Raw genomic sequence first — 25,913 nt, 5'->3', positions numbered from 1 at the left:
GGAGCTGAAGACGAGAAAATATTAAATGCAGGAAAAAAAGCTATTTTTCTTTAATCATGCTGTAGTGTTACCTTTAACGGTACCCTCTTCTTGCCATTTGATTCCTTACTTTCTTTGATAACGTAATCATTTCACATTAGGTTTTTAAGTATGGCAAGTCACTATTTAGAGAATTAAAGAAATTGTCCTCTCAAGTTATGTGTTCAGTTAGAATCTATATTTCTAAGAGAGCCTATTTCTTTGCAATTCAGAGGACTGCGTCTTCTGGAAGGAATATTTATAATGTGAGCCAGATGCAGTGGATGGAGTTAGTTTGATGGAATGTTTGGCAAAAACTTCAGCAGGATTTAAAGTAATGAAATATGACATATTCCAGTATGAGTAAATTTTAATGGTGTTAGTCTTTGCAGGTTTAAACAATTTCATGGACCTATTTGAAGGAAAGCTATGTGATGCACATAGTAAATTGTTAAATTAGCTCCCCATGATAAAATATTTGCCAAGCACATTCCTGTCAATACCTCCACTGAAACATCATTTTAAAAATCCCATCTAACTCGTAAGAAGGTAAGAGTCTAAGCACATCTGTTAACCCAGCATGGAGTGACATTACCATAAGATACCAAACACTGTCTGCAAGAACGTTCCACACTGCTCCTCTCCCCCAGCCCATCGGGGGAGAACATACAAGGAGTGAAGGGGATCTGCAGTTGTGGGGGTAGAGTTGGAGGGCTGGGGAAAGAAGCTGATCAATAGAAGGGTCTGGATTGTTGCGGCGGAAGCTTGGTGAGAATCGGGGCCTGGATGAGTGGTATAACCGAATGGGAGTCACTTGGCTGTTGGGGAAGAGGTATATTGTGGGACCTAGGCTGGAAAGCAAGATGGGATGTGGAAGATGTGGTGGTGCACAGCTGTGAAATGGAGAGGACATCAGAGGAGGTGGTACTTACTGGAGACATAGCACAGCCCACTCCCTCTTGGCTTCTGTCTTGGAGGGGCTCATTGGGCCCAACTTCCTGCTTTTGAGCTTTTTCATTTCCATTGACATTGTTTTTGAGTGGCATTGCAACCTGGTGCATGGGGTCACAGGGATACTTTCTTGGATTTGGCCCACTAAGCCCCCTGCTATCACAATGAAGGGGTGGCTGTGCCAAACTTTAGCACCACTGTGACTTCATGTACCAGGTTGCAGCTCCTGGGTTAAGGGTGAAGGAACACTAGATTTTGCTATATTCTTCAATGTCAAAGGCTATCTACTCAGAAAAATCTGACTCAGCCATTCCGGAAGAGGCAGCCAGTATACTTTATTTCTCACTTTCACTGGAGTATTGGGATGATTTGGGATTTGTCCTGTCAACCAGACTTGTGGTGGTTTTCTCGGTTTTGCTTTTTGTTAGCGATTTGTGTTCTTGTATTCCATACAGTTGTTTAAAATTAAATTTTGCAAGAACTAGGGAGTGTTGAAAGATTCTTTTAAATATAAGGAACAGCACACAAGAAAGCAACATGACAACGGGAGAGGAACACAGGAGAGAGGCTAGAAGCGTTGTCCTTTGTCAGTTTTGTTAATGAAAAAATACTAAGATGGCTTGTATAACATCAGCCCTGAATGTTCATGTGGGGATAACAGATTTGTCTAAACTTAGTCTCCCCCTTCTTTAGTGTAGCAAGCTTGGTAGTGCAGATTTTATTTTGGAGCTCTTATATCCAACAGAAATGGCTGATTTCTTTACAGAATCATAATTACAATAATTTATTTCATGGGTTGCATAGACGCTAAGCTTGGCTTTTGGTACTCTTGACTTAACCACTTTCCAGCTATGTCTGGAGTGGTTTTAGTGCTGCGGAAACAATCCTTTGAAGGCAGTGATTGAATACTTACATCTTTCATGAAGTTTAATTATCGTATTTTAAAATAACTTGAATTGTATTGCTTTCTGAGTATTTGAAACTAGAAAGTGCAAAAAATGCATTCATAGTGTGTAAGAGGTCATTGTGTGTGTATTGTTGAACTTAATCTGACATTGAAAGTAAAATCCTGCAAATAACCAGTCTAGTTAAAAACAAACCATTCCTCTGGCTTTATATTCCATTAAAGAATCAAACCTCAGAAATCAGCAGATTTTCAGTGTATTTGGGAGTTTCATTTGGAGAGCTTCCATGTTTCCTTTTATCCACACTCCACACCAATGAGTTTGCTACATTTCCTATATGTCCTGTCTTGCACAGCTCTGAAAGATTTCTGTTGCTGGCTGGAGGGAGCCTACAGATCAGTGATATCACAGAAGATGATGCTGGGACATATGCCTGCATTGTGGATAATGGGAACGAAACAATTGAAGCTCAAGCAGATCTTACAGTTCAAGGTATGTGGAGTGTTTACTTTTGAGAGCCCCAGTCTCCATGTATGTGAATATATTCAACGGTTTGTTCTTGCATGTTCATTTCATTACTTTTCTTCAAAAGGCATTCAGATGTGTGCTTTTTATAAAACACTGCCAATCAGCAATCTCAGTTGGTTTCCTATAAATGTCACATGATTATACTCAGAATGGTTTTAACTCTTTGTATTCATGATCTCATAAACACGCCAATGAAATATACCATTTTTTACATTTATGCATTAACCACATTGAAGGCAGATGCGCATATCAGATTACAACCATATTAAATGTTTGGCACCATAAACTTTCATTAAGGGGATAGTTGGTAGGTTTTTAGGACTGAAAGTTGACCTACCTCTGTAATTACTTGTTGGTCTTACCTGAAAAGGGCACAGTCACAAGTATTTGTCATAATCCTTGAAGATGTTACTCTCCATAGAGTAACCCATTGTAAAAATATAAAATGGAAATCCTAATTTCGTCTTTTTTAGTGTGCACACCATTTATGTATTAGGTGTCTCTTGAATTCTATTTTTAATGGAAACGACATTGAGACACATCTTTAAAATAGAAGTATCAAGCAATTAAAAAATTAATCGTGATTAACCGCATTGTTAAACAATAATAGAATACCACTTGTGACAAAGCTCCTCCATTGAGATTGCATGGCAGTACTTGTATGAGGTGAATACAAAATACTATTTCTTTTGTTAATCATTGTTCGAGTGAAAATATTTGTAACCAAAAATAATAATAGTGAGCAGCATACATTTTGTATTCTGTCTTGTAATTGAATTCAGTATATTTGAAAATGTAGAAAAACATCCAAAATATTTAATACATTTCAATTGGTATTCTGTTGTTTAACAGTGCAATTAAAACTGCAATTAATCATGATGATTTTTCAGATAATCATATGAGTTAACTCTGATTACTGTATAATCGTAATTTAAAGACACTTTCAATGATGTTTAAGAATTATGCAAATATGTTAGGTTCTCTGAAGAGCACAGAAAGGTAGGTGAAATGTTTGACCTCTTAATCCTTGCCATGTCCCAGCAGGGATTCTCAGGTATGAATTTTTAACTGGAACTTTGTTGCACTGCAAGAAACAGAAATACCCCTAAATGCCTGACTGGTGCATTGTTATCTGCATCTTCTCCTAGAGCATGGCTGATTTGATTATAGTGGGTTGCATAGTAGTGCCGGCTGCTTTTATAATAAACAAACACAACAGTGTTGTGCAGCGATTGTATTTCATTGTTTCATTATGTTCTGATTGGCTAATTCTATCTTATAATAAATTTGTAATTTTTGTGTTTCATAATAAATGGAAAACTGTCTTGTTTTAGGGGCCAATTCTTTTCTATAGAAAAAATTTGTCTCTAATGGAGTTACCTTTGTATTAGTTTGTCCTAATAAAGAGAAGTGACTCTGGGACAGTGTTCCACCTTACAAAAATTAAGAGCTAATTCTGCATACTTGGAATCTGGACTAATAACTTTTTCCCTTTCGGAAATTAATACCTGTTCAATTCATTTTGCTGTTTGCAGGTGCTAAGATTTTTGATCTCATTCATTAGAGCTGACATAATGAAGACTGGCGATAGACACACACATGCTATAAATTGTCTAGGAGAGAATGGGTAGGAATGGTGTCCCTGACCTCTGTCGGGCTGGAAATGGATGATAGGGGAAGGTTCACATGAGGATTACCTGTTTCTGTTCACTCCCTCTGGAGTACATGGCATTGGCCATTGTCAGAAGACAGCACATGGGGCTAGATGGACCTTTGGTCTGACCCAGTATGGTCCTTCTTATGTTCTTAAATACTGAAGCTGAAACTGAATATGCCTACACACAAAACAAGTACAACAATTCAGTTTACTACTTTAGGCTGTCCTGAGTAAAAAGTACAACTTTCTATGAGAGAAGTGCCCCTCAAAATGTATCATCATTCAACTGTCTTCAAGTTTCAGAAAGTGACAGGGTGGGGGAGAGCCAACCTTTTAGTGGACCAACTTCTGTTGGTGAAAGCACGGAGCTTTCTAGCTCCACAGACCTCCTCTTCAGCTTTGTGGAAATCTGCTCATCAAGTGTGGTCATTTAGACAATCTCCTAGGGAAAAAGCCATTCTGGATGAAACAAGCTGCCCTCCTTTACACCTGTAGCCTGTGCTTGCACTTCCTTGCCAGAGGATGGAGACTGTACAGACACACTGTTTGATATTATCATGCATGTGCAGTGTCTTGCCAGCCGAATTGATGATAGTTGTCCATGGAGCGGCACCTTCCAGACTACTTCCAACCTTCTATACTGGTTCAGATTCTCTCTCTTTCAGATTGGTGCAATCATGTATTTGTGGGAGTTAAAATCTTGTTCAGGATCCAAAGCATATTTATCTATGGTTGTTAGGAAGCTTTAGGACTCTCAACGGAAGCCCTAGAGTCTAATACCAACACATCTTTGCATGCTGTTTCCATGTGCTGGCCGGGTGGAACTATACTCACGTGTATTGTCCTGGCACAGATGCTCTGGAGAAGGAAAATGAACAGATGGGAAAATTGCCCATTGGATGGTGGTCTATTTTTAACTATTGAGTGCATATAGGTAATTTTAAAATACAACAAAAAACGCAACCAGGCAAGCTGATACATTTTTAAATGGTTCAGAAAGTCGCTGTTCAAGGCTACCTCTAGAATATTAAGTTCTAAAATATGGGTTAAAAGCCTCCTCCCAAAATTTACATAATTTGTTCTGAAATGTTAGGTTACAGAATATCAGATTTCATATGGTCTATTTCCCCTTGTAATTTTAATGTTAATAAAGGAAATTGCCTACCCGAAGATTAAATTACCAGAGATATTCTTTATGGTACTGTGTATTAAGGTGCAGAATTTTTCTGCTTACTACTTGGAGGAAGTAGTCTACTGGGAGCAAATCCCTACTGCTCAAATTGCTCTAATTGCTTGTTAGTTTCTAGGTGGAATAAAAGATACTGGTATTGACTTGTGAAGTTCTAACTGGTCTGGAAACTTCCTGTCCGAGAGGCTCCTCGTGATGTTAAGGTAGTTATCACTAGAGGCACTTCAGCTGGAGCTTCCTTTGTTCGAAAGGAAAGGGTGTGCTGAGAAGTTGTACTTTGAGGGTTTCTCCACTTTGGAATTTCTTCCACTTTGCTTCAAAATAACAAGAATCGGTTGACCGTCAGGGTGTACTGAAATACCATCTATTGGCCTTGGCACGAGGGTGGGGAGAATAAATTTGGGGAGATTGGTGTGCCTCTTTTCTGTGCATTTCTGTGTAGGTTGATACATAGCTATGAAAGGTGGAATTGTGTGATACCCTGCATGTGTTGTGTGTTAAGATGGTTAAGCCGATTGTGTATTTTACAAAATCATCAAGGGCCTCAAGTTGTTTTATGTAGAAATGGGAATAAAATCCGAGCTGTGACACAAACTAAAGAATGCAAAGGAATCAAAGTTAAGATTTAATAACAAGGACTCCTTTGGCATCTTTAAAGACTAACAGATTTATTTGGGCATAAGCTTTTGTGGGTAAAAACCACTTTGTTGGATGCATGGAGTGGCACTATCGGACTCCATTAGTCTTTAAGGTGCCCCAGGACTTCTCTTTTTTGCAGATACAGACTAATCCAGCTACTCCTCTGAAGGTGGATTGGCATTGCATACTTAGTTCTCCAGTTGTCTGGCCACTGAAAGGACAAAAGGTAATTGAAAAGGTCTGATGCTGATGCACTTCCCAGGCACCCCAAACTCATGGGAGATGTGTCGGAAAGTCTTTCTGGGAACAGCGCATCACTCTTGTCCATTACCTTTTCTGCAGGTGGGGCACACCCACCCCAACCCTCAGAACCTCTTTGCAGCCAGCAAGTACCACAGCACTGCCACTTTATCAGCTTTGAATCCATTTTGAAATATTTGGAGGAGAGAGGAAGGGAATTGGGGACAACCAACAGATTCACCAAGGGCAAGTCATGCATGACCAATGTAATTGCCTTTTGTGGTCAAATAACTGGCTGTGACTTGAGCAAAGCTCCTGATATGGTCTCCCAACGTATTCTTGTCAGCACATTAAAGTAGTGTTGATGAAAGTATCAAACGGAATGCCTTAGGCGGTCAGTCCTGGGGCTGGTTTTGTGCAGCATCTTCACTAATGATCTGGGTGATTGGATGGATTGCACCCTCAGCAAGTTCGCAGGTGACACTGAGCTGAGAGGGAGATGAGCTGGAGGGTGGGGATTGGGTGCAGAGTGACCTAGAGAGATTGTAAGATTGGCCCAAAAGAAATCTGATGAGGTTCAACGAGGACAAATACTGAGTCCTGTGCCTACGATGGAAAAAATCCCAAGCATTGTTATAGGCTGGGGACCGACTGGCTAAGCAGCAGTTCCGCAGAAAAGGCCTCGGGGATTACAGTGTATGAGAAGCTGGATATGAGTCAGCAGGGTGCACTTGTTGTCAAGAAGGCTAATGGCTTCTTGGGCTGCGTTAGTAGGAGCGCTGCAATTATTCCCCTTTATTTGGCACTGGTGAAGCTACATATGGAGCACTGTCCAGTTTTGGGCACCCAACTACAGAAGGGATGTGTACAGATTGGAAAGAGTCCAGTGTAGGGTTAACAAAAATGATTAGAGGGCTGGAGCACATGACTTATGAGATGAGGCTGAGAGAACTGGGCTTATATAGTCTGCAGAAGAGAAGAGTGAGGGGGGATTTGGTAGCAGCCTTCAACTTCCTGAAGGAAGGTTCTAAAGAGGATGGATAGAGGCTGTTCTCAGTAGACAGGTGGCAGAACGAGGACCAATGGTCTCTAGTTGCAGTGAGGAAGGTCTAGGTTGGATATTAGGAAAAACTATTTCCCTAGGCGGGTGGGGAAGCCCTGGAATGGGTTCCCTAGGGAAGTGGTGGAATCGTCATCCCTAGAGGTTTTTAAGGGCTGTCTTGGGAAAGCCCTGGCTGGGATGATTGAGTTGGGGTTAGTCCTGCTTTGAGCCAGGAAGGAGGGGGTTGGAGTAGATCATTGTTTCTCAACCTTTTTTTTTTTAATGAAGTACCCCTTTTTCCAAAAAAAAAAAAAAAGTACCCCCTTAAAAAATGAAGTACCCTCAGTACCTACAGTTTTCAGACACACATTTTTTTCTACCATTGCAACACATTTGTAGAAACAATTGAATTGTAGCCAGGTAGGCGATAAATTTTTTGGGGGTAAAATGTACAAAAATAATAAAGCGCTGTACAACTCAAAACAAAATTCAATTTTCTCTAAATTTCAGTTGTTGATGTAACCCCCAGATTTCTCTCGAGTACCCCTAAGGGTACTCGTTCCACTGGTTGAGAAACACTGGAGTAGATGACTTCCTGAGGTCTCTTCTAATCCTAATAATCTGTACTTCTCTTCAGCTAGGGGGGCTGAGAGAGATGACTTTTGGGGTGGGGGGGAGAGAAGCACCAATCTCCTTCCTAGAGGGGTGATCTGCACTCTTTCCCTCATTCTCCTGCTCCTGGAAGTTCTCCACAAGATTTGCTGAGACTGCATTATGGATACTGATAGCCCTGTTCTGCCCCTGTCAGTATTGGTTCACCTCTGTGCCCATGCTCTGATCTGCCTCTGTGCCAGCCCAGATCTCCTTGTCCAAGACCAGGTCCAACTTTGACATCCCAAGGCCTGTCTCTGTGTGGTTCAGAGCATTTCTTCACACCATTTAGCTGGGTGTGAGTCCTTCCATGCTGATGGCTGAGTGATCATAGCACCTGGAGGCGTTGGCTGGTTTTTGCTGTTGTGGCACTGAGAGCGCACCCTGGCGGGAGAGTTAATGGGGAACAGCAGTCCCAGGTTGTACCCCAGGGATCCTGTCACATCGTCCATGCATTGTTATACCCATGCCAACATACCTTCCACTGCTGGTGTCATGGCGTGCACGATAGGAGTACTTGTGGCCACATCTGCCCACCTTGCACATGTGCCATAGCAGGACAGCTGACCTTCCTAGCCCCAGAGCTAGAAAGGTCCTTGTGATGTGGAAGTCAGGCAGTCCCCACTGCATACCAGCCCCTCTCAGAGAAGCCTCTAGCTTACTAGGTCATTGGACAGAGCCAGGGACAGTGCTCCCTCACAAGTCTTTCCACCTACCTGCATGCTGCTTGCTGCTCACTATTCATACCCACGTAGGGACCGTCATGCAAAGAAGGGAAACGGTTACTTAACCTGTAATTGGAGGGTTTTCAGGATATGTGGACCCTATTTGGATTCCAACACACCATCCATCCCTTATGCCATGGACTGGACTGGACTGCTCAGAGCTCAGCAGGATCCTGGAGCAGTGCCCACACACAGCGTTGGCTGCAGGCATGTGGGGAATACAATACTGTTCATGTGGGTCAACAAGCACTTCTACAAACCCAGTTCCATTGCATAATGCATTCAGACACCAACGTGTGGAAGCCAAGGGACCACACATCTGGAAGGAGCTCCAATTACAGGATGATATTGAATAGTTTAGGAAAGTTGTGGGAGTTTTCTGTAGACTCTAAACCTCTGTACCTTACAGTACCTCCCTACAGCCTAAAAAGTCACTGTCAAACTGGTAACTGCAATTCTCTGACTGTAATTTGGTGAAGAACTGTTGATTGGTTCAAGTGACTGCAATTTGATTATTGTATCATTATCTGCTAGAAAAATCCTCAACTTTTCTCACCTAATGATCCTCTGATCCCATATAATCAATCCTCTTCTGTCATTATTCTTCTTAGATAATTAAATCAATAGAGATTCATACAGGAAATTGAGTTCTGAGTACTTAATTCCCTTGTGCTTCATCTGAATTTCCTTTCCTGGACTGACCGGTTTCTTAGTACGCCATTGTTATGTTACTGTTGCGATTATAATTGAAATCTTTAAATACAGACTGCGCTAATTAAAAATGCTCTAAATTTTTCCATTAACATTTTATGATGATAATTCACTGTGTTATTGTAAGCCTGCACTTAGCAAGTTTAGGTAGAAAGATGTTATTTCACAAAATTACAGCTATTGAAGGGGAGGGCTCTTCTCAGATACTCTTCACTGAGAGCTCCACTGACGTACAATGGCGGTAGATGCAGTCCTGTAGGAATTTTGAGGCAGTTGCTGATAAATTACCAAAACCGGTAGCTTGAATCTGTTAAATGTGGGTGTAAATCAAAGTAATGTCCGGAGTAATTGTCCTGATGGTAGTTGGACTCCTGCAGGTGGCTGGCATGTCCCTGCAGCCCCCGGCAGGATCAGCACAAGGGGTCTCCATGTGCAGTCCTTTCCTTCAGACGCTGCTCCTGCAGCTCCCATTGATGGGTAATGGAGAACTGCGGCCAGGGGACGCTGCGGGGTTTGGGCCTGTTGTGAATGTGGGGTAGTGTTCTAAAATACTGCTTTTTGTTTGGGGGGGGGGATTGGAAAACTGGAGAAGTGGTAGTTTAGGAAGTAGGGCTCAGGAGAACATTCCACAAGTAACAGGTGGGGTGGTTAAAGGCAGGAGGACAAGAGGAGAAGTCAAAATTGACAGGTGAGTGAAGGGGATGAAGGCTGCGATAACAGATTAGATCATATAGACATAGGCAGCAGTTAGGGCTGTGAAGGCAAAATGAAGAATTTTTATCTTCATGCCATGCACAATAGGGTGCTACTCAAAGGGGGATGATTTGATCTGTTAAGCCAAGAAGATAATTCCAGCATCTTCATTGTGGATATGTTCAAGGCAGGCAGTGTACTGCAGTGGCAGAATAGAAAGCTACAGTAATCTATTAATAGCATTGACAAGTGTTTGTCAGAGGAGATCTAAATTTTGGATGTTTGTTTGTGGAGGACATAGCAAACTCTTCATGCACCCTGGGTATAGGAGACAAAAAGCAGGAGAGGCCATAGAGTTTTCAGTTAGGCCAGCTTTAAAGTTTTGTTAGCATAGTCATGTAGGTCTGGGATGGCAAGAAACCACACCCCCTAACCAATATGAGCATACTGGCAAAAAAGTCTAGCATAGATGGCTATTTCAACAAAAGAATGCTTGTGTTGGCATAGCTAATGTAATTCAAAGAAGTGGTGGCGGCATACTATTAAAAAATTGTTGGCACCAGCTGTATCTGTATTAGGGGATTCTACCTTTATAGCTACACCAGCAAAGCATTTCTTGTGTGGACAGGGCCTTAGTAAGACTGTTTTATTGGATTTAAATCTACCTCAATTTACATACTATATTCTTTTAAATATTTAAGTGTTTTCAGATGGTAGTGCATGGTCATTAAGCCGTAAGGACGACAGGTCATATTAACCAAAACAATTTAACATCAGTGGCATGTTTTAGATGGACATTTTAAAGAGGACAAAATATCCAGTGCTATAAGGAGGGGAAAAGCTTGAGAAACTACAGGCTGAACCTCTACAGTCTGACACCCTATTGCTTGCTGCTCTCCTTCAGGTTTTTCACACTGGCAATCTGGTCACCTTATCCAAACTTGCTCATGTTGCCCTGGACAGTGTTTGATACAAACAGCTGTACAAGAGAACAATGAAAGCAAGTGGATGCTGGGGTTGAGGAGCTCGACAAGCACATTTGTCTAGATGGCTTAGCTCCCAGTGAAGGAGAGTGTAGTTCAGTATCTGAAAAGAGTTAGTCACCAAGGGATCGCCATGTTAGTTGGTATCTTTAAAAATGAGTAACCCTGTGGCACCTCAGAGACTAACAAATACATAGGATCGTGAGCTTACATGAGTTGAATCCACTTTGTCAGATAAAGTGGGTTTTACCCACGAAAGCTCACGATCCTGTATATTTTGTTAGTCTCTGAGGTGCCACAGGACTACTCGTTGTTTGAAAAGATTTAGTAAAATGTCTAATTTCTCTTAGCTATAGGGAAGTTGTTTTTTCCTTTCCTGTCAGCAGGAGGAATGATATCTATTCAGGTTTGTTGTAGAAATATTGTAGTAGGTTATGAGTACTGGAAAAAACTGTTTTGATCTCAGCTATCAAATGAAAGTATCTGTCGGATTTCCTCTAAGTACAAGAGGTGGTGGTGGTGCTGAGAGAAATGCGGGGGAAACAGGTAGTAAATGCATTTGAAATTCAGTCTGCTGACTTGTGTTCAATTTATGAATTTAGATCAGAAAGAGTCATGGTGCCAGTTTGATGCCGACAAGGTTACAAGTTCACTCTTCATCTGGGAGTAATTTATCTTTTGTTGTTCTATCTGGGTCCCCTGGGATTTCTGCAAATCCTGTGACGCGAGTTAGACTGCTGCTACAGCTTCCTGTCGTCTGCCTGGGTACCTGTGGTGTAGATAATGAGTTTAAAGGGAGTTTCCCCAGTCTATTGAAATATTTACTGCAGCTTATATTAAGCCATAAAAATAAACATTTTCCCATTTTTATTTTCCTAGAGTAAATTGTTGGAATTGGTTAGCTTGCATTAGAATTTCATGTTTATTTGGCAAGAATTAAGATTGTTACTTTTACAATATTGTCTTATTGTTCATACCTTTTCCATAGATTTCTAGTTTTACAGTTTGAGTGTTCTAGGAGAGCATTCAGTATTGATGTTGTATATTAAATACCAGATGTTAAATGTCCCTACTGATGTATTAAAATCAGAAAAACATTTTAAAGGGAGCATTTTATTTAAGGTGTTTCGTAAGGGTGATAGAAGTGAGATACTGTGTGGTAGTAATTAGATCACCTGCCATATTCTGTCAGAATAAATTGTACAGAAACATTAAGCAGTCTCAGGAAAGCTACATTTGGGGGGATTAGTGTGCTCTGAAGGGAGAAATCTAGGCTATTTTCAGTGTACCTTCCCCATACCTGCAGTAATCAGAACCTCTAAGAAGATATGCCCGGAGATTTTTCCTGATGGCTACATCTACACTGGCATGATTTTCCGAAAATGCTTTTAATGGAAAAGTTTTCCGTTAAAAGCATTTTCAGAAAATTGCATCTAGATTGGCAGGATGCTTTTCCGCAAAAGCACTTTTTGCGGAAAAGCGTCCGTGGCCAATCTAGATGCGCTTTTCCGCAAAAAAGCCCCGATCACCATTTTCGCGATCGGGGCTGTTTTGCGGAAAACAGTACTGTGCTGTTTACACTGCCCCTCTTGCGCAAATGATTTGCGCAAGAGAGCTTTTGCCCGAACGGGAGCAGCACAGTATTTCCGCAGGAACACTGACAATCTTACATGAGATCGTCAGTGTTTTTGTGGAAATTCAAATGGCCAGTGTAGACAGCTGATAAGTTTTTCCGCAAAATCATCTGATTTTGTGGAAAAACTTGCCAGTCTAGACACAGCCGATGTGTAAAGCAGAGAAAAATGATATTTTTGCACTTTCTGTGCACTTTTTTATTTGAATTATTAATCAATAAGATATCTAAATAAAGGAATTTTATCTAGCCAATATATGTGTATATTAGAAATTACAGGCAGTCCCCGGGTTACGTACAAGATAGGGACTGTAGGTTTGTTCTTAAGTTGAATCTGTATGTAAGTCGGAACTGGCGTCCAGATTCAGCCGCTGCTGAAACTGACCGCCAGTTCTGACTTACATACAGATTCAATTTAAGAACCCCAAGCTTCCCCAAGTCAGCTGCTGCTGAAACTGATCAGCGGCTGATTCCAGGAAGCCTGGGGCAGAGCAACTCTGCCTCGGGCTTCCTGTAGTCAGCGCTGGTCAGTTTCAGCAGCGGCTGACTTGGGGACGCCTGGGGCAGAGCAGCTACGGTGCTGCTGGGTTGCTCCAGTAGCACCGCTCCTCAGCGCTACTGGACCAACCCAGCAGCACCCCAGCTGCTCTGCCCCAAGCGTCCTGATTCAGCCACTGCTGAAACTGACCAGCAGCGGCTGAATCAGGACCTGGGGCAGAGCAGCTGGGGTGCTGCCGGGTTGGTCCAGTAGTGCCCAGAGCGGCGCTGCAGGACCAATCGGCAGCGCCCCAGCGGCTCTGCTCCAGGGTCCAAAACAAAAGCCTGGTCTGCTGGGAGGGGGAGGGGGGCCACACTAGCCGCCCCCCCCCCCCCCCCAGCAGACCAGGGACACGGGGAGCAGAGCCGCAGCGGCAGCGGGGTGCCGCGCCTCTGAGGCTTTGTTCTGGCAAAGCCTCAGAGGCGCGGGACCCCCCCGCAGCTGCGGCTTCAGTCGTGGTGCCTGTGGTCTGCTGGGGACCGTCCCCAGCAGACCACAGGCACGGGACTGAAGCGGCAGCAGTGGCGGGTTCCCGCGCTTCTGAGGCTTTGCTCTGGCAAAGCCTCAGAAGCGCGGGAACCCGCCCGGTGCCCCTGGTCTGCTGGAGACGGTCTCCAGCAGACCAGGGGCACCGGAGCAGCTTACGAACGGGGCTTTCTCGCCCCGGAGCTCGCAGGTAGCAATCCGCTACCTCGACCTCCGGGGCGAGAAAGCCCCGTTCGTAAGTGCGGATCTGACGTAAGTCAGATCCGCGTAAGTCGGGGACTGCCTGTACAGTGGTCAAAGTGTGGGAAAAAAACCCCTCTAGCCATATTTTTGCTATATTGCAGGAATCTGCTTGATGATTAAGGCAGCAAACAAAAATTCAGGGCCAGGATGTGTCCTTGACTTGTACTGTAAACTCTTGACTGCACTTTGGGTATTCTGTTGCAGGGGGCTGCACGGAGGGATACTGCAGGTGCTTGGAGGGAGGGAGGGGGGGAGGGGAGATGACCCAGGGTGCTGCAGGCACTCGGGGTGGGGGGAACAGCTCAGGGGTGCTGCTGGTGCTCGGGGGGGGGGGGGAGGGAGGGAGAGGAATGGACCAGCGGTGCATGGCTAGGAGTGGAGGACCAGTAGCCCAAGACAGCCCCAGCTGTGACTGGCCCAGGGTCTACTCTGGTGCTCAGGTGGCCCCTGGGTCGGCTGCATCATCTGCTGCAGAAGTCACAGAGGTCAGGGAAATTGATGGAATCCCTCACCCCATGATAGGTTCACATCCTTCTTGATTAGTCATCTCTTGTCCTGATGACTGAAACGTTTATTTTTTGTGTTTTGCCCAGAACTAAACGCTTGGTCACACTCAAAACAGAGACTAATGGAGAAACTGATCATGCTCCCAGCATTTCTACAGATAGTGGTGCTGAGTGGATAGACAAAATTAAAGGAAGTTTCTGGTGTTGGCATATTTGTTAAAGCAGGCATTGGAGATTTTCTTTTCTAAGAAATGCTCCATAAATTTCATAGCCCATCAACTTTGTTTCTAATGTAGCTAGTATTTGCTGGTGGAATAATAAAAATGATCTCCATTGGGCAAAAATTTTCGGAGGCTGATAATAGATATAAATGCATTAACCAAAATATTATACAAGGATAAAACTGTTTCTTTGCCCTATCAAAGGCTGAGTAGGGGGTGGGCACAGTGTGGTCTAATGCTTAGAGCAGTGGACTAGGACCTGGTTTGTGTTCTTGGCTTTCAAATGATTGATTTCTACGTGTGTTTGGGCAAGTCTTGTCACCTCTCTGATCCCTGGATTCCAAAGGCATCGATTGTACTATTAGGATTGTACTTTTTAAAATATGTAACACATTTTTCTGTTTTAAATGATAGATTTAATTTCTACTATTTCTTCTTCGAGCAGTGTCCCGTGGGTGCTCCACTGTAGGTGTCGGCTTGTCCCGGTGCCGCAGATCGGAGATCTTTCTAGCCGTAGTCTGCCGGACCACGCATGCGCGAAGTACGGCTCGTGTCTTTTCACGCCGTTTGAGCAGCGCTGGTCCGGCTCCCGCCAGTTCCTCCTGACCGTCCTTGGCTGCGGACGGAATATCGTCTCTCTGGTGACTACTGTTTCCTACAGAGACAGAGAGACTTTTTATATGTTATTGTATATAGTTCCTATATAGAGTTCCAAGCGTCTCGATTTATTCGGACGTAAAATCTATTCCTCGGCAACCCTAACACTTAGAATGGCCAATTACTCCGCACTGTTGGCGAACCATAACTTCGATAACTATGCCAAGCTTGTACCTTTGCTCCAGCACATTCCAGAGTCAAAGCGGGACATCCTAAAGGCTGTGATAAAAGAGGGCTACGCAGCCTCAGGAACAGCCTTACATATTGCTCTGGACACAGCCGACGCAGCAGCGCGCACGACAGCCACATCAGTCGTTATGCGCAGAGCATCCTGGCTGCAACAGTCTTCTGCTCCCAAGGACCTGTTTTCAAAGGTCGAGGACTTACCTTTCGACAGACAGAACCTCTTCTCCGAGAAGACTGACCAACTCCTACACTCGGGGAAGGATTCCAGAACCACTCTGAAAACACTCGGAATGTACACCCCTCCATACCGCAAAAAGCGATATATGACCTACCAGAAACAGAGGCCCCCCTTCCGGCAATCCCCTCAGTATAGACCTCAAGACCAACAGAGGGGTAGGCAGCGGCAACAATGCAGACACCCGCCGCCCAAAACGACTTCCCAACAGGGTACCAGGCAGCAAGTTTGACGCGTCCCTCGAGGGGTTGAGAACCATTCCTGTCAATACCATTCCGAGTGCTTCGAAGGCGATATTTCATCACCGCCTCAGACTGTACCTCCATCGATGGGCCTACATCACCACCGACAAATGGGTCCTCGAAACAATTCGTCTCGGTTATACCATTCCATTCACGTCGCTACCTCATCCATCCCCCCCGCCCTGTCCCTTTTCAGGGACCCATCTCACGAGATACTGCTCAGACAGGAAGTCGCCCGTCTTCTTACTGTCGGGGCGATAGAGCGTGTTCCGGACGAATTCAAGGGCAGAGGGTTCTACTCCCGCTATTTCGTAACGGAAAAGAAATCAGGGGGATGGAGACCGATACTAGATCTCCACGACCTCAACCGTTTCTTGCGAAAACAACGCTTTCGAATGGTTACCTTAACTACAATCATCCCAGCACTTCAGAATGGGGATTGGTTCACATCCCTCGATCTTCAGGAGGCATACTTTCACATTGTGATCCACCCAGCACACAGACGATTTCTGCGCTTCCAAATCGGTACAGACCATTTCCAGTACAAGGTCCTGCCGTTCGGTCTCTCGTCGGCTCCGCGGGTTTTCTCCAAGACCCTGGCTGTGGTGACCGCATACCTACGTCGCCTACACATAATGATTTTCCCATACCTCAACGATTGCCTAATAAGAGCCCAGTCACTGCAGGAGTCGATCAGTGCCACTCAGATAACACGCAGGCTCTTTCACGAGCTGGGCCTCCTTCTCAACGTTCCAAAGTCATCACTGGAACCACGCCAAACAATACAATTCATAGGTGCCCGTCTGGACTCTACGACCGAACGCGCATCATTACCGATGGAAAGGTTCTCCACAATGCAAGACTTGATTCAGATATTACTCATCAGTCCAAAGGTTCCCATACTACGGTGCCTGCAGCTCATGGGTCACATGGCCTCCACAACGTATGTAGTGAAGCACGCAAGGTTACATTTGCAATGCATTCAACATTGGATGGCTCGAATCTGCCCCCCAACGTACGCGACGTCCACAGGACAATAACAGTCCCCATCCACATCAAGAAATCACTTGCTTGGTGGACAGTACCAAACAATCTGTTGTTGGGAGTGCCCTTTCATCGCCCCCAACCGTCGATGCAATTGACAACGGATGCGTCACTCATCGGATGGGGTGCGCACCTTGGGCGCGAGCAAATACAAGGCCTATGGTCACCAGACGAGTCGCTGATGCACATCAACTTTCTGGAGCTCAGGGCAGTGTACAGGGCATGTCAACACTTCCTTCCTGTCATTCACGACCAGGTCATACGAGTCCTGACAGACAATATAATGACAGTATATTATATAAACAAGCAAGGGGTTGCCAGGTCCCACTCCTTGTGCGTGGAGGCGGTTCGCCTATGGAACATGTGCAATCGTCACAATGTCTTTCTAGTCGCAGAATACCTCCCGGGCCAGCACAATGTAAGGGCAGACGCCCTCAGCAGACAATTCTCTCCCAATCACGAATGGGAGCTGCACCCGACCGTGACTGCGACGATATTCCAACGCTGGGGTTTCCCAATAGTGGACCTCTTTGCAACTTCTCGCAATACGAAATGTCCTCGGTATTGCTCGAGAGTGGGAATCGGACAGAATTCAGAGGGCGACGCTTTCCTATACAACTGGGGGCGTCACCTACTATATGCATTCCCACCCACACCTCTAGCTCCACGGGTGGTAGAGAAAATAATTCGAGACAGGGCCACAGTAATCCTAATAGCCCCAGCCTGGTCCAGGTAAACATGGTACCCATACTTACATTGCATGTCGAGGCATCCTCCGTTTCCTCTGCCACCTCGACACGATCTCCTGTCACAGGATCATCGCTTCCTGCTTCACCCGCAGGTGAATCATCTTGCGCTCACGGCATGGTACCTAGTTGGTTCCAACAATCAGAAGTGCTATGCTCACAGTCTGTCAAGCACATTCTGCTGAACAGTAGAAAACTATCTACACGAACTACTTACCTTTCTAAATGATCACGTTTCTCATCGTGGTGTTCACAAAAGGACCTGGACCCAGTCTCCTCACCTTTACAATATATCCTGGACTATCTTGTACACCTTAAGGATTCAGGCCTCACCTGTACCTCCATCAGGGTTCACGTCACTGCAATTGCAGCCTTTCACCAGCGGATTAACGGATGCTCAGTATTTTCCCATCCAACAACTAAAAGATTTTTGAAAGGAATGTCTAACCTTTACCTGCATTATACTCAACAAGCGGATCCTTGGGACCTCGAGTTGGTTCTCAATTCCCTAATGGCCAGACCGTTTGAACCGCTAGCGACATGTACGTTATACAACCTGTCCATGAAGGTCATTTTCTTACTGGCCATCACTTCCGCGAGGAGAGTGAGTGAACTAGCTGCATTATCAGCCTCTCCCCCATATACGATTTTTACGCACCAAGCAGTAATACTCCGAACATTACCACGCTTTCGTCCCAAAGTGATCTCTCGATTTCACATTAACGAACCTATAATCCTCCCTGTATTGCATCCTAAACCGCATGCGTCACCAGAACATGCACGCCTGCACACTTTGGACGTCAGACGGGCTCTCGCCTTTTACATCGAGAGGACCAGACCATTCCGTGTGACGGATGCGTTATTAATATCAATGACGGACCGTTCTAAGGGTCGCCCACTGTCCGCCCAACGCATCTCTTCTTCCATCGTACAGTGCATAAGGTCATGCTATGAACTACGTAAGAAACCACTGCCTTCGATTATGAGGGCTCATTCAACTCAGGCGGTCGCTACATCCACTGCTTTTCTCAAGGGAGTCCCCTTGAAAGATATCTGCAGAGCTGCTACGTGGTCTTCCAACTTAACATTCGCCACGCATTACGCTATCCCGAACTTGTTAATACCTGATTCCACGGTAGCGACAGCAGTGTTATCCTCAGCTACGGCACGATCGCTCCGAACCCTCCTCCATTCGTGAGCTACTGCTGTACATTCACCTACAGTGGAACACCCACGGGACACTGCTCGAAGAAGAAAAAAGTTACTCACCCTGTGCAGTAATGATTGTTCTTCGAGATGCATGTCCCGTGGGTGCTCCACGACCCGCCCTCCTCCCCTCTTCGGAATTTATTATTATTTGTCTTTCAGACTAAGAGGCAGGAGGAACTGGCGGGAGCCGGACCAGCGCTGCTCAAACGGCGCGAAAAGACACGAGCCGTACTTCGTGCATGCGTGGTCCGGCAGACTACGGCTAGAAAGATCTCCGATCTGCAGCGCCAGGACAAGCCGACACCTACAGTGGAGCACCCATGGGACACGCATCTCGAAGAACAATCGTTACTGCACAGGGTGAGTAACTTCTTTTTTTCTAAAGAAATTAGAAATATGACCATGCACATCACAAGGTTTGAGAAAATAGTTTGAAAAACAGTTTAGCCTTACTGTATAATATTGTTCACTAGAAGCTGGGCTTGGAACAAACATGTTTCCTTTTTGCCCAGAATAAGTAGAAACATGACCTGAGAAGCAAGATGAATGGGAGGCTGTATCTCCTTCCCACTTCTTTGTTCCTGATGCTGATGAGACAAACCAGTGCTTGATTTTGTATTGTGTGTTTGTTTTAAACCCTCTTCATGCTAACGTTGGGGAAAATGGTATATTTTCCCTCATTTAAGTATTCTTATAATGTACTGGGATCAATACTAATACTAGCACACTTCAGATTTCTCTTTCTTTCCTTCAGTAATTCAAAATACCATTTTTAGTTGTTTGATACGTAGTATATTGAGAGACATAATTTCTAAGCTTATCGTACTGAATACCGACGGGTTCCCTCACAGCCTCATCAGTGAGGATCATCTTTTGCTACAATGGCCATACCTGCTGACTGTTTGGCAGACAGTGACGTCTCCTCCATTGCATTTCTTTGTCTTACACAATCAGTTTTGTCAGGTGTCTGACTTACAGGCTCATTTTGATTCATTTCTTTTCTAAGCTGGGCTTCAGAGCATTCTTCTAAGAGGTAAGCAGTTAGAAGATAAAACCAATCATTTAGAAGTGCAACTGACAACTCTAAATCGCTGGTAGATACATGGGTAAGAAAAAATGCTTACTTCACAGGAATCTAGAGATATTTGAAAACCAAATTAAATCCTGTTATATCAGACTAATAGGTCTGCCTGTAGAGCTAGATGACATGGATTTTTGCATTAAGCTTTCACTGTTAGAAACTGTTCTAAGAAAGAAAATTTGAGCCATCACTGCAAATCGCTAAAGCCTTTCTCGTACTGTTTAGGTCGTCTTTATTGATTGCTGTTTTTAATTGAGCTGCATGTTGCTCCCTGATGATAATCTTTATTTCAATAACAGATAAAGAAAATAATGCGCTAGGTCTGAAATAATAAAGTTAATCTCTCATATTTAGGAGAAAGTATTTTGCTTTCCCAGACGTCACCAGGGTTTGACAGTACCTCAGCGGAAAAAAAGGTACTGTTAAAATTAAACTTATCTACCAGTCTGGATAAATGACTCCTTTCTCCTGAAAATGCGGAAGGAGTCACAGAAGGAAGTTACCTTTTTTATTACAATGATGCAAAAATGTGTCTTGTCTTGCATTGGTAGAGAAGAAGTTGGGTTGTGTAAATAGGAAAGGCGTATGAATCTTACTATAATATCTAGCAGATCCACAGGTTTTTTATGTATTAACCAAAAGTGTGTTTTTTAAACTAGCCTTTGCTATATTTTTTTCTGATATCTTGAATCTGACCAAAATGGATCTGTCTAAACCCAATGTATATTAGCAATCTTTTTCTTTATAAATAGAAACATTTTAATTGACAATTTAATCAATAGTGACATCGTTAATGCATGAATTTCAAAATAATTAAATTAAAACATATACACATTAAACATCGTTGTTGCACATTTCAAAACCAAATTTAACTAAGTCTGTAATCACCTAGGCTCAATGTATAGACCAGAAACTCATTCATATCCACCCATATCTGATACATATTTTTAATATTGGCTACAGACTCTCACCAACTACTAACCCCTTGTTAGATTTATTTCCTTCCCTCTCTGCAATGGTTCCTATTCTTAGTTGCAGTCTTTACCCCTTAATCACCCCTCTCCACTAGCCTCCAGTCCCCATCCCCACCTTAAATCCAGGTCACATTCCCTTTGCATTTGAATCTGACAGCTTCCACCTGCATAGGCAGCAGCAGAGAGCTTTGAGAGCCCAGGAGAAGTAGACTTTGTGCTTTCAGTTCTGTTGCCCAGTCTCAGAACCAGCCTGGCCTGGAGTAGTCCCCTGCAGCCCTTGGTTGGTGCATGCTTAGTGTGGATGGAGTCTTCAGGGAATTAAATTGCAAATCTCTAGCCAGACTTTCTTGAGCATATGTGAATTACAGTTTTTGAAAGGCTCAGATTTGGGTGATTTTTACAGGGATGGCAAAAGGGACATCCCTGAAACACAGGCTACTCTAACTTTCATGTCCCTATTCTAACACATGCAGAGGTATGAGAGCTTCTCAAAGAATAGGTTGCATTTTTTAACGTGGTCAAAGCAAGGTATTTTTCTGTAACCTCACTTTATAAAAAGCTTAACAGTTGTGGCCGAGATTCCTCCCCCGCCCCAACTAGTTATCATAGGAAACCCCCAATATCTAAAATTTCAGCTCAAACAGTTGAAGATTGAGAATGCTCTATGCAACTGAAATCAGGGTCTTATAACTGGACAACTTTAATAATGAGCAGCGCAGGCAGACATGCCACCAATAAATACTAAATAGGGGCTTTGTAATGAAATCTGGTTGTGGTGTTAATTACAAAGAGATCCCGGTGTTATTCAGGAGATACTAACAATGTTTCTGCAGTAGGTCATGTACGGGGGAGGGAGTGGCAAGGAACCTGTTACTTCTACAGTGAATTCAATTCCATAGTTGTAGTAACATTCGGTGTGCTAATAGAGACATAACTTGAGTGTCAGGTATTTTTACTGCAGTGAGGTTTGACCTGCTCTGAGTGCATTAGAAAACAAATGACAAAACAGGTCCATCAGTGGCTATTAGCCAGGCTGGGCAGGCATGGTGTCCCTGGCCTCTGTTTGTCAGAAGCTGGGAATGGTCCACAGGGAGGGATCACTTGGTGACTCCCTGTTCTGTTCAGTCCCCCTGGGGCACCTGGCATTGGCTACTGTTGGAAGACAGGACACTGGCCGTCTAGATGGACCTTTGGTCTGACCCAGTCTGGCCGTTCCTATGCTGCTGACTGCGGGAACTTTATCATCACTGGTGCTCCTAATGTTTCTGCCACAAGTGGAGCTGATTGAATGGTAGCGGAGTAGGGAATTTTGGCAGAAACACTGGACAAAAAGCCGCTTGAAGACAATTGGAGAAACTAGGCTACCTTCTTACCCTGAAACAATGAATTTTAGTTCACATTAGCTCTCCTTATTAAAAATAAATTATAGTGAATTAATGGCGGGAGCAGCCTTTTTCAAGTTGTCTCTTTCATGCAATGAGGAAAATGACAATCCAGTTTTGCTATGCACAGTGTATGTTTACTCAACTTCCACCTGAAAGCGGAGAGAGAGCCGTGATCCATGGCTGCTTAAGAGCAAAATATGTTGGATATTGGGGGCAAAAAGTAATCTAATAAGTGGTCATTGCATGAAGCCATGAAGAGCTACTTTGTTTCCAGCAAATACGTTTATTCAAACTGTAGTGGGAACTAGATTGAAAAAACCTGGCCAAATAGTAACCCTAGGCAAGAATGTACTTGTCTGTTGAACAAAATAAACTTTCCACCTAAACTTGCGTATATTTTCCATTTGAAAGGCTGCCAAGGAGCGCAGAACAGAGTGGGAGGGAAGCAGCTTCCAGGGGTGGAAATTAGAAAGGCACCAGTGGTTAGTGCAGTATTGGTAAATATGGTTTTAGAAAGACATAGCACTATCTCAGGACAAATTCTTGTGGTTTAATGCATTTTTTAGGTATTAGTATTAATACTGTTTGGATTATTTGTGTGTCAACATTCTAAAGTAGTCCCTTCGGGTAAGAAATTTGACATAAAATGATGTGGCTATGATTTCGTTCCCTCTCTTGTTTCACGGCGTGACCTGGAGATCAGTAATAGCACTGCAGGGTGGGCCTTTTCTTTGGAACAGGACCTTTTTAGAGGGCTTGACAGCTAATAATTCTAGTTTTGCCTCTAACAATTGTAGTTCCCTGGTGTATTTGATTATATGCAGGGAGACTTCCTTTCTGGGTTATTTTGGAAAACACGGCAGTACTTTGTGCCACAAACTCTCCCCCCCCCCCCACCACCACCACCAGAATGAGCCCTGAGGGTGCTGCTAAAGGCAAACTTTTTTGGCCAAGAGTCCATAATTTTTACATTTGTAATGCAAGATGATTCTTGAAGGCAGTTTCTCCTTGCAGCAGCAAAAACAGCTAAGACCACTGCTCCATCCCAGTCTGTCTTTGGTATTCCCTGCTTTTGATGCTCCAAATACCCTCATATTTCCATATACTCCCAAACCTGCCTGTTAACTTTGGTTGAGCAAAGCCACAGCCCCAATCAGAGGTATTATGTGTGACAGCCACCTGGCCTGGATAGAGGTACCTAGGCTTCTGTGCAAATCCAGCTCCCTTCTTTGGTGATAGGATGCTGGTATCACATTTACAGGGCAAGGTTAATACTCAGCTCTTTTGGATCAGGAGTACTAGCTGCTTCCACCATTAATTTTTTTTTAACTTCTGTTGAGGAAAATCTAACCCATGCTGCCATTTCAAATGTAGATATTGCAACCAGGACTCTTAGCATGTCGACACACCTGTGAGGGGCATGTCTGCTTTCAGTACCCAAAAGATGTAAGCCATCTCAATGCAATAACTTCCAGCAGCTTCAACGGATGCCCTTTTGCTTCCCTATCCGACTTCGGGTAGAGCGGCAGAAGAGCGCATAGAAGTCCATTAAAGGGTGTCTCAAGAAGGAGGGAGTAAAATCGTTCTCCTTTACCTCTGGTGATAGGACCAGAAGCAATGGGCTTAAATAGCAGCAAGGTAGATTTAGGTTGGATGTTAAGAAAAACTTCCTGTGCTGGAATGCTGAGCATGGGCTCCTCACCTGGGCCAGCCCAGGTGCTGAAGGGCGAGGCCCTGAGATGCACCAGACTAAGGCAGCGAAGCCCAGGAAAGAGGGAGACACCCTGACACAAGTGATGGGAAGAGTTTGCACGTGAGTGGTGCATGTCTTGCAAATGTCACAGGGCTACAGCCGCAGTAGTCTGCAGGGAAGGAGGAAAGCTTGGAAGCTCACCAACCAGCCCCTGACACAGGCTGAACACCAGTGCTGCTACCTTATAGACTTGAGAAATGCAGCTACCTGGAGAAGCCACAGCTACATGGGAAGAGACCAGCTCTGACTAAATGCACAGTATGTGAGGATACCAAGCCAGGAGCAGATGGAGTTTGGTCACACAGAGGAGCCATAGCCAAGTTGTTCTTGTCAGCAGCAACCAGCAATGGGGGGGGAGGGAGAGGAATAAGATGAACCTCCTCCCCAATTAAGTGGGGTACCAGAGGTTTGCACCAAGGCCTGAAATTTAGAACAGCAGCAGAAGAGAGCAGAAGCGTCTGTAGAAGATAGATCAAGAAGAGGCCTGTTTTTGTCAGTGCTGGGAAAGAACTGATATCAGCCTACTTCTCAGAGATGCTTTAATTTACTGCCACTGTGACATCCTTCCCCCCCCCCCACTTAAGTTCTAGCAGCCTTGTCTATGAAAGGGAGTGATTTTGACACTTTCATTTTTATTGTGTTGAAATTACAAAATACCATTAAGAAACCTAAAACCAAATTATCAATAACACATGCTATTCTCACAAAGTGGTTCGGCTTGTAAGTGTTCTTGAAAAACGCTGAGGGGAAAAAAGAAAATGTTGCTAAATTAGGCATTTGGTCTTAAATATCTGCAATGGAGAAATTGATATGGAACTAAGGGAATTTAAAGGCACTGGTTTCTCCTTCATGTCAGCTAAAATTTCTTACAAATTAAACTAATTAATGGAGTTTAAAACCAGCTGCTATTTTGTGAAAGAAGAAACTAAGCATTCTTGTAGAAGGGATTATTTTTAAGCAAACCTAAATTATTAGAATTTTGTTGGCCTACATAATCAATTATAAGTAATGTTTATTTCTGCAAAGATTTAATTTTAAGTCTGTTTTGTGTATTCTCCCAAGCCATGGTTAGGTCCTATCTATACTTAAATTTCAGCAATGTTCTTCTATTTGTGTCTCCAGACAGCTTTTTTAACTTGGTCTGTGGATGGGGTCTCTGGCTAAATGGAGAAATGCTGCCAATGCTGCTGTTTAATTTTGTTCATTTAAAAATGAAATCTTGAGTGTGTTGTATATTGAAAGTTTCGTCTCACCAGCAGCATGTACTTTGTCTATCAGCATCCCTGAATAATGCAATCTGTTCCTGGTTGCTGGTTTTCCTCTGCCTCTCCTTAGCTTCATTGAGCCGAGTTACTGTAATGTTGACACTTGTCTCACATTGTTTTGCTAGCTTCTTATTTCCTCTTGGTTTTATAATTTACCAAAATACTAAGTTATATTTTAGAGAAAGTTTGACTGTCTGCTGAATCAGTTGGAGTTTGTGTATAAAAAAAAATCACAAGTAAATTTTCCTTTTAGATTTCTTGGAAGAAAGTCTCCATTACATATAGCCTATGGGACATGTCTATATAGTCAGAACAATTGCTATTGGACACTGTACTGTGTTCACTGGCTGCCACCGTTGAACATACTATTGCAGATGATTTACCTTTTCCATAAAGCAGTACATGCTAAATCAGTCAGGGGTGCTAATGACTGAAACTTCCAGGGTTCTTTTAATGAGTGTTAAGTGCTGAAGGAGACAGCAGATGTGATCACAAGATGGAGATGTACTGTAAGTTTATTACTTGCTTGTCAAGAAGAGATATGACACTTGGAATTTCAATTAAAAATAAAAGCCCA

General features: G+C 43.7%; 1 protein-coding gene across 6 annotated transcripts in view; it reads left to right on the top strand.

Annotated features, from left to right (window-relative positions):
* Nucleotides 1-25,913, top strand: part of NEO1 (neogenin 1) — a 304,535-nt gene that overhangs the window by 141,929 nt on the left and 136,693 nt on the right. For all 6 annotated transcript variants that reach the window (XM_075897565.2, XM_075897563.2, XM_075897560.2 and 3 more), the window contains exon 5: nt 2,230-2,366. In XM_075897565.2, coding sequence (XP_075753680.1) covers nt 2,230-2,366 — 137 coding nt within the window. The remainder of the gene's footprint in view (nt 1-2,229; nt 2,367-25,913) is intronic.

The sequence above is a fragment of the Pelodiscus sinensis genome, chromosome 14, assembly GCF_052426305.1.
Source record: "Pelodiscus sinensis isolate ZL-2025 chromosome 14, ASM5242630v1, whole genome shotgun sequence".
In the NCBI taxonomy this organism is placed as follows: domain Eukaryota; kingdom Metazoa; phylum Chordata; order Testudines; family Trionychidae; genus Pelodiscus; species Pelodiscus sinensis.
Note: the sequence above shows the minus strand (reverse complement) of the source record. Positions and strands in the feature narration are given on the sequence as shown.